This window comes from Puntigrus tetrazona, chromosome 24 (genome assembly GCF_018831695.1).
Source record: "Puntigrus tetrazona isolate hp1 chromosome 24, ASM1883169v1, whole genome shotgun sequence".
NCBI lineage: Eukaryota > Metazoa > Chordata > Actinopteri > Cypriniformes > Cyprinidae > Puntigrus > Puntigrus tetrazona.
In genome coordinates, this window is record NC_056722.1 from 17,087,151 (window position 1) to 17,100,358 (window position 13,208).

General features: G+C 36.4%; 1 protein-coding gene across 3 annotated transcripts in view; it reads left to right on the forward strand.

Moving 5' to 3' along the window:
- The window catches only part of prex2 (phosphatidylinositol-3,4,5-trisphosphate-dependent Rac exchange factor 2), a 108,137-nt gene that overhangs the window by 71,182 nt on the left and 23,747 nt on the right, over positions 1-13,208 (forward strand). For 2 of the 3 annotated variants that reach the window (XM_043226722.1, XM_043226723.1), the window contains 6 exons: positions 899-1,027; positions 1,693-1,734; positions 2,353-2,558; positions 4,956-5,058; positions 5,759-5,902; positions 6,071-6,185. In XM_043226722.1, the coding sequence (XP_043082657.1) occupies positions 899-1,027; positions 1,693-1,734; positions 2,353-2,558; positions 4,956-5,058; positions 5,759-5,902; positions 6,071-6,185 (739 nt within the window). Of the gene's footprint in view, positions 1-898; positions 1,028-1,692; positions 1,735-2,352; positions 2,559-4,955; positions 5,059-5,758; positions 5,903-6,070; positions 6,186-10,326; positions 10,783-13,208 lie in introns of those variants that run through there. The other variant, XM_043226724.1, reaches the window with a different exon arrangement.

Here is a 13,208-nt window from a genome sequence, read left to right on the forward strand (position 1 = left end):
CGTGCAGATGAGAAAGTGGGATTTAAAATGGGAATTAGAAACAAAACTGCTTCTTAGTGCTAGTGAAAAAAAGTAAACACTAAAAAGGCATCTTTAAAACCATTATTGCTTGCCTGTGTACAAAGCTTACCCGAATATCTTTTGTATAAACATCTCATACATTTCATATTTCATTTTATTGCATATTTATTATTTTGATTTAGTTTTTTTCAGAATTAAATTTTATTGCATATTTTATTGTTTACTTCTTTACATTTGATTGTTTTTTGTGTTTTTTTTTAATAAATGATAAATAAAAATATTTATAATATGAATAAATGTATTATATTTTTTTAAATGCTGTTGTTTTTTAATTAAATAGTTTGTTTATGTTATATTTTGCTGCATTAAACACAAGCAGGGATAAATAAATAAACGAGACTAACATACATAGAGAATTATATTTATGTAGGTAATAGAGACCTGTTTGCCTTGGTAGTGGACCTGCTCGTACTCTGTGTGTGGTAGTTTCCTGAAAATGTTTTACATCACTACAGAGAGCTCAAAGGAAATTATTATATAATCACTGAGACGAATCGAATGATGTAAGCCCATCTCACCCACCCTCCTTTTCCCTGAACGGAGCAGGAAGGATAGGTGTGTGTGTGTAAGAAATGGCATATGTGTGTCACTGCACCATACCTTTTTATCATCGCCATGGTAACAAGCATTGACACCTTTTATGGCCAGAGTCATCTACTGTAAGGGCATTGGAGCTATATATCACATATTTTTTACGACCCTGCTGATCCCACTCCACAGGGTCTTGTGTGCCGCGTAAAAAATGTGTATTGTTCAGTTTGGTGGAGTTGTCTGTTTGATCCTGCACTCCAATGGTCCTGTGATTGTTTTTGGACAGAGTTTCACCAGGACATGGAGCCCAAGCTCAACTGCACCAAGAAACTGCGGCTCCACGTCAAGCAGGATCCGTGGAACCTGCCCAGCAGCGTTCAGACTCTCACACACACCATCGGCAGATTTGCGGAAGGTCAGTGGTTTCAAAACCGACACACAGCACATACGTGCGATCCTGGCCAAAAACAACCACTCCAGCAGCTCTCGATAGGGCTGGATGCTGCTATTATTCAAGCACACACTGCTGAATGTGAGTTTATGGAGGGCAGAGAGTGAGTATTTGGCTTTAACTCCCTCAGGTCAGTTGTCAGCAAGGGCTGAAAAAGCATTCTCCTGCATTTTAACTTCCTCACGCTGATGTGTGTGTGTGTGTGTGTGTGTGTAAATGCCAAACCTGATGAATTAGCAGCAAAAACAAACGAACAAAAGGCAGAACATTACGGTCTAGTATGATGTGCTTACAAGACTGTAACTCAAGGAAATTACACATTATTTTTTATTAATAATAATAATAATAAAATATTTACCAGGGTGAAACTGCGTTTTATTATTTTATTTTATTGCAAAGGATATTAAGATTTATAATATTCAGCATCATATTCGCTGTACACTTATTCCATTTCCGTCTGTGTATTTCAGCTCAACTTACTTCACTCAACTATGTACTGCAGGAAATTATTTATTTTTTAATATATAATTACATTCAGAACTCGATTTTTTGTAGCATTGGACAAAACAGCTTTATTGTATTATTTAAAAAGATTTTTTTGAATGACATTGCTTTTCATATTCCCTCAGAGGTGAAAACGCGCCTATTGTTGGTCCTGCTTCAATACACAGGTGAGTGTCGATTAAACCATAAATTACTCAGGCATATTATTCAAATACTATAAATATACATGACAAATAAGGAACACATCATTTACAGACTTTTCACCGCACACTTATTCCGACTCGTTCATTATGCTCTATAATCTGTCACACCAAACAGTAGGCAGTCTTTTGAGGTCACCCTGAATAAATTACACTCAGTTGAGAATTCCTCCACACAGCATTTCTCTCACACCTGCAACAGAGGCCCAGCATCCAGCGAGAAAAATTACCCACACGAGCAGAGCCCTCAGAGACTTCTGTAATCCCCTTAAGGAAATATAATTTAATAAAAAGACGCCGTTTCTCAAGGTTATGACTAGAAAATGCAGCTAAATTAAAAACGTTTGGCTGAGGAAAAAAGACTAGTGTTTTGTTATGGTGTCTAATGCGTTTATTGGAAAGTACAAAAGTGTCTTAAGATCGTTTGATGGTTCTGATTTCACTTTTTAAACATCACATAAAGAGACAATGTGGAGACTGAAGAAGTTCTGTTATCCATTGTTCACCTGAAAATGTCCATGCCATCATTTACTCTTCCTCGTCTTAGCCACTATTATGCTAATCGAACTCTCTCCTCTCCTACAGACTCGGAGATTCAGTTGAGGAGAGATATGGTGTTCAGCCAGAGTCTGGTGGCGGCGGTTTGTTCTTTCTCTGAGCAGTTGTTGGCTGTGCTAAATCAAGCTCTCAGCGCTGAGAGTGAAAGTCAGGAAGCCAGTTGCCGCTGGCTGGAGCAGATCTCCTCCGCTGGTCTTCTGTTGCATTTCCAGTCCCTGCTCTCTCCCAACTTGGTGAGTACCTGCCACGGTCAGTGGGCTTGAAATAAGCCTTACAAGCCTTTCTAGACGTCCTCCTTCGGCTTGGATATATTTAGACTGAGGGTCATGTATGACACTTGAATGTTTGTCAGAATCCTGCTCGATGTGGCCAGCATCCCACTGCTTAGTAGGATCTATCACATCCTTTTTAGTTACAACTTAATGTTGTTCTGTGCCTGTGATGCGTGGCCTGTAAAGATGTAGTTATTAAAGCAGTACGCCATGAGAGACCCAGGGTTATAGGCATTTTCTCAGACTGAAGGGTGTTGTTAGGCATGACACGAAGCGTAATATATGTGAAATAAAACTACCCCCCCCACCACCAAATTAAATATAATTATAATTATTTTATAGTTATAGATTATTAGCCAATAATGAGACTAAATCAATAAATAATAATAATGTAAGAACATTAATAAAATGTGTTAATAAGAAGAATTACAAATTCTGAATTAAATTAGTTGTTTTAAATATACTTGTTCTTTGTTTTTAATTTTTTTGTTAGATTTTCTGCTTTTAAACAGTTTTTGATTGTTTTATTGTTAGCTTTTTGTTATGTTTTAACAGAGATCTCTTTTTAATTTTAATTTTCTGGGTTTTTTTGCATTTATTTTATTTCTGTTTTCAACAGGATGATTTCTTATAATAGCTGTGAGGCTTAGTACAGAGAATAGCTACTGACCTAAAGTCCATTATTGTGCGCCTTTAATGAGCAAGATAACTCTTCATTTAACAGAAAACAGTGTGAAGAGACCGACAGCATCCCTGAGCTACTTTCGTACTTTCTTTGTCCTCCTCCCTGCAGATTACATCTGCTTTTTTGTTTACCGCAACCGGCCGCAAGGTCAGATCCACGTCTGCGGATTGTGACTCAGTGGAGTTTTCTGTCTTATTGAATTGATGACTGTGGCCATGTGTGTTTTCCCACACACCAGCCCTTTACACAATCTGCAGGCACCCCGATAGACAAGGGATAATGCAGGATTATCATGTCTTGTAAAGTGTTTCTGTCTCTGGCTTCAGTTCAGATTTTACCTGGTCGTGAATGAGGCCGGAGGATTACATTTCTTTATTTACAGTCCTGGGGTTGTTCTTAATGTGAAAGATTTATTTGGACCCGAAGTCAATTTATAATAGAGCCAAAATGTGAATGTTTCTTAGCCGAAGGATATAAGAGACTATTATTACTCTCACTGTTCATATTTAAAGAAATAGTTCACTCCAAAAATTTAATTTTCTGAAAATGTACTCGCCATCAGGCCATTCAAGATAAATACGAGTTTGTTTCTTCATTGAAACATTTTGGAGAAATTTAGCATTGCATCACTTGCTCACCAATGAATCCTCTTCTGTGAATGGGTGCCGTCAGAATGAGAGTTCAAACAGATGATAAAAACATCACAATAATCCAGAGGTAATCCACACAACTTCACAAGTCAATCAATTTATATCTTGTGAAGCAAAAAGCTGCATGTTTGTAGAAGACATTTTTCATTTCAAACCATATCTTCCAGCCTTCTTCTATTCATACTGTGATGTTGCTTTCTCAACTGAAAAAACTGGCTATAAGTGATGGTTTAAAGTGAAATGGAAATGCAATGCTTTTTACTTCATAAGACATTAATAGATGGACCAGAGTCATGTGGATCATGATGTTTTTATCAGCAGTTTGAACTCTCATTCTGACGGCACCCGTTCACAAAACAGGATCTATTGATGAGCATTCTCTAACCGTTTTTATTCAGAGAATAAAAAGAGATCCTTGTTTAAAATCCAGCATGTAGTCAGAGCAAAGCAGTCAGGCCGAGTTGGCGTAAAAACGAAGAGTCCCAGCGTTTGAGACTTTAGTCTTATCTCCACAGCACTGACGCTCTTCCCCCTCCACCCCCAAACTCAGGGGAGGGAGAGCAGGCGGCAGCGAGAAACCCGAAGGTAATTTTGTGACATGATAACGCTTGGCAGCTTTGTAGGCCCCCAGATGAAAGGATTGTGGCATCTGGCACATGGGGATGTTGAGCGAGTCGGCCCACGTATCAGGCAGAGGTGTCGTTTTCAGATGTGTGAGGAGTGGTCCCACGATTCTCAGACCAGACTTGTTCAGATTTGTATGTGGATGGTCTCATCCGCAGCCACGGGCGTACTGTGTGTACGCAGGCAGAAGATGAACTAAAATGAATTGAGTGGAGGATGAAGAAAATAGGAATTTTTCAGTGTGTCTGCAGCAGAAAGTCTGTATCTATACCTAAGCACACCATAAACCCCAAGCCCTTATTTTTATATATTTTACTCATTATATCAGAGCATCAACATGACTTTTCCTTAAACACATGTAGTTTAGTAATGGTTCTTTTTTTTGTTTTGTTTTTTTAGACGGATGAGCAGGCCATGCTAGAAGACACACAAGTTGCTCTCATAGACCTGGAGAAGGTCACCTTTTATTTCCGGCAGTTTGAAGGAGAGCCTCTTGTTGCTAGTAAGTTCTCTTTGAAGAAACACTCCCTGTTTCAACAGGAAATAACTACTTTTTGTTTTAGCACAATTTTAAAACTTTTTATTAGCAATGTTTCCAGGGTCAATATATAATGTATTAAATGAATATAGCAAAAGAATTTAAACTTTTTTTTTTCATTTCTAAATCATAAAATTCTGTATTTTTGTATGTTTCAGCTTTGGACACTTACTGGTTGTTTGCTATTGCTATTACATAATATTATTATTTAAATGTTTTCAAGTACTTTTATGTGTAATATGTTTGTTTGTTTTTTACGTTTTTAGATGTTTTTAGAATTTCAGTGCAATTTATGTAAATAACTAACACACACACATGCAAACATCTATGCACAAAATAAAATAAATAAAATATAAATATAAATAGGTTGATTATATAGATAGATATATACACACACATAGTTTATAGTCATTTTATATGATTAGCAGGAAAGGAGATATTTTTACATTTTTATTGTTAATATTTACAGTTGTGGCAGAAATATATATATATATATATATATATATATATATATATATATATATATATATATATATATATATATATATATATATATTCTTAACTTCAGTATTCAAAAACCACTTGGAACCAGTGTGTTTGCATTAAATATTTTATTCATAAATTTCCTGACTTTGTCATACTGATGGCTTTGTTTCCTTTTCAGACATGCCCATCTCATACCAAGTTGAGGGCACACGACAGGCTTTGAAGGTCTGTTTTTACCTGGAGGCATTCTACTTCCAGCAGTTACCCCAGAGACTAAGACACGGTGGTAGCTTCAAAATCTACCCCGTCCTCTTCACCCAGGGTACGATGTGTTTGTATGGATACAGTTAGCCTGAAGCATGGCAAAAATGCTGAATTACACTCTTTCAAAGCGAAGCTACTTTTAACTTTTTAAAGAATAATAATAGTAACTGATACCTAGCTAAACGTCTGAAGAAATCCAATGCTTCACGTAATCTTTCTTTAATAGCCTTGGAGAGCATGGAGGGATATTATTACCGAGAAAATGTGTCAGTGGAAGAGTATCAGGCCCAAATCAATGCTGGATCTCTGGAGAAGGTCAAGCAGTACTACAAGAGACTCCGGTAAGTTTGCTTCACCTGCCAGTCAAACTTCAGCTATGAAACTTCACTAGTTTTTTCTACACCTTCAGATCCAAGTGTAAAGCTGCTATTGTATTTCCAGATAAAGTTGGGGATTTGAGATGTGGTTATGGTTGCTCAGTTGGATATCTGCCCTTTAAAATTACAATGATGGCATTAATAATTGTGTCAATATTTAATTACTAAAAAACATAAACAAATTTTACTGATTTACACATAAATGTTCTTTCACCCTAATAAATTCTTTTCATTGCCATTAAAGTGAAATAATGGAACAAAAATATTGGAGGCTGATAAAAAATAAAACTTTTTGAAGTTTGTTAAATGCAGTCCTTCTGCTAAAACAGTAAATGGCAAGAAAAAGTTCTGAACATGCTAAACATGGAGTTCAAAGATAAACAGAGAATATAGATATTATTATTTATCATAATTTATTATTTTGAAACAGTCATAGTTGTACTGTTTATATATATGTGTGTGTGTTTGTGTGTGTGTGTTCATTTGTTAAATTGAAACATTTATATTTGAATTAATAAATTAGTAATTAACTTCTTCATTTATACTTAGGTGGCATAGTGTAGTTCTTTATACTGCCATTCTTGATTGAATACTGATTTACTGAAAGCATTTCTTGTGCAAATCTGTATCCTCGCTGTATTTCCAGTTTCCTTGTTCTCCAGTTATTGTTATGATATGTCAAATAGAGTTAAACAAATCTCATACTCTTTGCCCATAATTATCATGCCAGTCTGTTTGAATAATATTTTTTGTTGTTGAGATGAAAGTGAATTTGCCCTCAGACCTCAAGATAAATTCAGTTCATCAGTCTGCCAAAACTGACTATATTTCACAGCCATGACTGATTTCTCAGATGAAACTATATGGCCAAAAGTATGTGGGCAATACCAAACCCATGCTTGTTAAGCACTTCTGGGAAGGCTTTCTAGAAACATTGCTGCAGGGATATTCCCATCTAGTTAACTCCAGAAATCTAGTTCATGCTCCTACATTTCTTTAGTTGCGTGTTTAAGTCCTCCAGAGGCCTCTTGGGACATTAAAATGGCTGTTGAAACATGTAAGTTGTTTCCAAGCCCTGAACATCAGCACTAATGCTCAAAATATGAGTGAATTTGATATGTTTATGAAAAATAATCATCATGCAGGATCCTAATAACATGTTCTCTGAGCAGCTGATGTTTGCTTTATAGCTCACAAGGTAAGCATCTGGTGTAGATCTCATCTGTAATTGGTTACAGTGTGCAGAGGTCAGCCAAGTTTCATTGTATTACGTGTGCCATAGGGGCATATTACTTTTGGGATTTGAATGGAAGCGAGCCTGCCAATTGTACCGGAGATCAAGTACAGTCTTGGCTTGATTTGAGGCCAGTGGAAAATGCATGAGGGGTTACTCAAGAAATATCGTCTCATTACGTGCAAACACTGTTTTGGTTTGCCTTGCCAGTATTTGTGGTGTAATGCTGACTCATTATATACACTGTGCTCTCTGGCATATTGGCATTTCAAAAAAATCCCTCTATATTCCACTAATAACACGATCCTTCAGTGCCTTATCCTAGCCCTTGCTATATGAGCATCGGTATTGGCATTTTAAGCTGAGCTTGATGCATTTGTATCGATTGAATTTGAAGTGTGAACACTGAATGAGGTAAAAGGCAAATCCGCTGCTTCTTCAAAATGTCACTGTTTCGAAATGGATATGACAACATTGAAGTGGTTCTGGGTGCTGTACTAGCCTTCGCAGTTCTAAACACGCTGCACACATTTTCATTTTCTTTGACAGTTCCTAGGGATGTGAAAAAGAATACAATTTCAAAAGAGACTAGTCAGTGAGTTGGTTGCTTGAATGACTCTTATGCAAAAATAAATAAATATATATATATATATATATATATATATATATATAAAACACAAAACGTTTTTGCTTTAAGATCAATAAATATTAAGTTTTTTGCATTTGTTAAATTTCAGAATCGAGCAAGAGAGAATTGTTATGTATTTTTTACCACTTTCGTCAAAGTCAGAAGTATACACACATTAAGTTTGTTGTGTCTTTAAACAAAAAGAAAACTCCAGATGATTCCATTCTGAGTTTAAGAAGCTTCTGATAGGTTAACTGATTCCATTTGAGTTACCTGGTGGCACACCTGTGGATGCGTATAACCTGTGGAACTGTGGACCTCCACAAGTGTGGTTCATCCTTAGGTGCAATTTCCTGCCTGAAGGTCCCACGTTCATCTGTACAGAGAATATTATGCAAGTATGAAAAACATGGGAATGTACAACCGTCATACTGTTTAGAAAGTAGAAGGATTCTGAGTTCCAGAGAGAAATGGTTTTTGGTGTGAAATGTGTGAATCAACCCCAAGACAACAGTAAAAGACCTTGTGAAGATGCTGACTGAAGCTGTTAAGACAGTGTCATTATCCACAGTAAAACCAGTCCTGTACCACCATGAGGTGATAGGTTACTCTGGGAGGAGAAAGCCATTACTTCAAAACCACCATAAAAAAGCCAGACCACAGTTTGCAACTGCAAATGGGGAGAAAATTCTTAATTTCTGGAGACATATTGAGAGGAAAAAGTGTAAAGCTTTGAAGCCTCAGAACACCATCCCAACTGTGAAGTATGGGGGTGGTAGTATAATGTTGTGGGGCCGCTTTGCTGCAGAAAATGATGTGGATATATTGAAGCAACATCTGAAGACAGGAAAGTAAAGCTTGGGCGCAAATAGGTACTTTAAATGGACAATGACCCCAAACATACCTCCAAATTAGTTACAAAGTGGTTTAAGGACAACAAAGTCAAGGTACTGGAGTGGCCATCACAAAGCTCTGATCTCAATCCCATAGAAAATTTTGGGCAGCACTAAAACGGCAAGTGTGATCAAGAAGGCCTACAAACCTGAGCCAGTTACACCAGTAAGGGGAAAAAAGTTTTTCATTTTTTCTGAAGTGTATGTAAGTATTTGGTTATATATATATATATATATATATATATATATATATATATATATATATATATATATATATCACCAATCTGATGGTGGGCAAAGGAAACTGTAATTTCACCTGCTGGTGTCGATCCCAAATATATGAGTATATAAAAATAAATGTATAGAAGATACATTTTTATAAAGCTAAGTCATTAACCAGATACAGTGAAAATGGTGTATTTGCATTACAACCGCAACAGTACTGAAGACAGTGTTTCATCACTCATGTAATTTCCCAGGGTTCGTTTTCATTTGGATTTTTGTGGTTTTTATGCAGGTGTTGAAAGACCCTGCAGGTAAAGTGATTCAGCTTAGTCATAGCAAGATGGAAGCTTTTTCAGAAAGCTGTGCAGATGAGTTTGAAATGAATTGACAGGGAGCCTTCTGGTGTAATGTGGAGCAGATGTAAACTGAGAGAGCCGACAGAGAAGAATGAGAGGGGTGTGGAGGCAGAAGGGGAAATATGAGAGTAAAGAAGATGGAAGGAAAAACTGAGACCCCAAAGGACAGATGTAGGGTTGCCAGATATTTGTCTGTATTTGTCACAAGCCTAGTTTTGTTTAACCTCTTATGTTGGTTTGTTCTTTTGCTGTTTAGAATCTATTTATTTACGACTCCTGCAAAGCTGAGCTATACCGTGTAAATGATTGACACTATTGATTGGCCATTTTGCATCTTCGAATGTGTCACATTCTGAGCTAACTGACAAGTACACTTGATAATAACCCGAGCTCTCGCTAATGTTGGTAGTTAGAAGAGTAGAAAAGAACACCAAAAAAAATCAGAATGTCTGGAGTCTGGGGATAGAGGGATGTCTGTAGACTGCTTATTATTGGGACTGCAGAGCAAACTTATTATGGGGATTGCAGTCATAATGTGAAGGGAACGCATAAATAACAAGATATGTTTCTTATCATTCCGACAACCTAGATTGGGGAAAGCTATAATGCCTGAAGAGATTTATCATTCCTATTCATCTGTATTAGAAATATTATCTATAGATACATGTTGCTTCAGGCATGTTTGCATTAAACCCAGATGAAACGTTTTGTGTATTACTGTTCAGATGTGAGGTGCATTACTTCTGACACTACTGTTGTTGCTCATCAGAGTAAAGCCAGGAGATTGACTCGGCGGTCTTACCACAAAGACCCACCATCTGTCTTTACCAAAAAGACCATCTTAAGCTCAGGACAGGATATATTTGGGCTATAATTTCAACTACACTGGAGTCTGTGTGTCCGCGTTTTTGTCTGAAAGGAGGAGATCTTCAAGTCATGTATTATCTTCAGATCTTCTTTAAGTCAACCTATCTTGACTGATGAGGTCAGCAATCATCAAAAAAAACAAAACAAACAGATGTCAGGTCACTTTTAAATGGGTTCTTTGCATTTACTTGCTTTTCCAACTTTAATAATGCAAGTATCAGTGATTGATGGTGATTTTAATGTGCTATTTGTTTGCTTTGTTTTACTTGTTTGTGTTGAATTAGTAATCTTTTGGTTTTAATCTTTAAACCATTACACGGCAAATGCAAAAGTATATAAATATTTATCAAAAACCATAAAAAGCTGATTTTGTAGGCTATAAACACTTATGTATTAATTGTACAAAATTTTTAAAGATAGATAAGAATGAGAAATGTTTCTTGACCATGTTTCTTGGTTTCTGAATGATCATGACATTGAAGACTCAAATATTGTCTGCTGAAAATTCATCTTTGCATTCAAAGAAATTAATGATATTGCATACAGTACATGTATACATATACACTTCAAAAATGACATCTTTTTAATAGACCCAATTAATTAAAATATCTACAAATTCTTAACAGATTTAGGACGCAACACTGCATAAAATATTCGTTGTATATTTTCATAGAATGCATGTATATTTTGTCTCAATACACTGGTAGATTATTTAGATTTTTTTATGCAAATGAAACTTTTTATACATAAAGCCCTATACGTTTTGTAGAGAAAGAGACAGAGAAATCACCTGGCTAAATAGCAAGAATGAGAACTGACAAAAGCAACCTGGTCTCATAAAAAATGTACCTCTGTACACTTTTTGTGCAGCACCATTTTTTTGTACTATACTGCAATTTTTGTTGAGCTTAAACACAGGTTATGTGAAGCTGTGGACTGTTGCTAAAAATGAATGCTCTGTCATTTAAAAAAAAATGCCATACACCAAATCCCACCCTAAACCTACCCGATAATGTTAACAAATGCAAAACTAATATAAAAACATATGAAGCTGGATATGTGTGAGATTAACATTCAGAAGCATCAGTTTTCAAATATCCCAACATATTAATGTGGTTTTGAAGTCATAATACAAAAAAATCCGCTTTTTTCATCAATTTGTGTGAAAATGAATAAATGGTGTCTGAGTTTGACTGGCTCTAGTGTTCATTTCTTTTGCAAACTCCAGTGATATTTACTTGTTCATATGTATTTTGTGTCTTGCTAAAAAGTGCAAAAAGGTACTTTTTACGCCATGAGACCAGGTAGGACAATAGAATAGAGAGACACACTGATACTGGCATTGATAGAAGTATCCTTTATTTGTAAATGTGTGAATTTGTATTAATGCATTCAAAACTAGTTCATATTTGCAGCTTTGGAAGTTGATGTCAGCACTTTTTTTGTTTGCAAAGCACATTTGGCGACAGCACAGTACGTCTTCTCATGTGGAATGGAAATTAAAATAGCTTGATTACAGTTGGCACATGTAATCAAATCCATGTCTCATCTGGTATTTTTTAAGTGTTTTTAAGTCAAGTTTACGTCCAGTTCATGTCGAGTTCATCTTTAGTATCCCTTCATAAAAAGAACTTCAAAGTGTGGAATCGAAACTGCTCCTAATACACCCAGTAAGTCAGTAATACGGTTGAGACCTTGATGTGGCACCAGATATGTATGTGGTGGCTGATTTTTCTGATGAGGAACAGCCAAAAAAGATTTCAGCCAGCTTCTTTTAAGTCATTTGGGCTTCATTTCAAGTTCTGTGGATTGTTAGATTCATTCTACAAATGTGTAGACTATAAATACACTTGGTTTTTGATTGTTCTCCTCAACAAGGCCTTCACAGCTGATTTCAAACCTAAACTCCAGATGCCCACAAGTTCTTTGTTTTTTACTGATGTGCGAATTGTTTGTAGTGGTCTCTGCGGTGCGAGTCATGTGGATGGTGGTGGGTTTGATACAGATGGATAGCTCGTTCTTGTAGCACTCTCTGGCCCTTTGTTAGGTTTCTGCATTGTAGGATGTGTGTGTTAGACAGCTGGATTAATGGCTGTACTTATCAGCCTGTAAAAACTCAACGCTTGGCTAATCGTATGTCTAGAAGTGGCTGTAAGAGCTAAAATCGGTGGAGCGATCTGGTCCCTACGGGAAGGCACCTAAACATAGGCTAAAATATATTTGAGTGTGTCTGTTAGAGACATTTTGTGCCAGCTTGGAAGGAACCAGCATGACATCATGTTTGCAAATCTGTTTGTAATTAGTCAAGGTTTGTTGAGGTCATGCTTTGGGTCGTGCAGTTGAGGCCCAATGCTATTTGTAGATTTATTGGTCTACTTTAAGGCATGATGGCCTGGCAGCCTGATAATGACCATGATGCAATGGTGAGCCTCAGAAAAGCCAAATAAAAACAACCCGCATTGACAGAAGTCGTAATATTAGTCAAACTAAGATTACTGTGAACGTTGGGTGTGTAGAGGAGACAAAACCTACTGAGCTTGGTCAGTAATGATTGATTTAATACATTTTTTTGTTTATTTTATTTAGCAAATATTGACTGTATTCTCAATTAATCTTTCAATGAGTAGAAGAATTTACTAACACCTGGCTGCTTCAGTTAGTGCTGAAACGTGAAGATCAACATCAAGTCTAAGACCCTTTGAAACTCAAGCTCTTGTTTCCTAATTTTTATAGCCACTCCCCTGCAAATGACTTAATTGCATGATTTAAACGACACATGTCAGA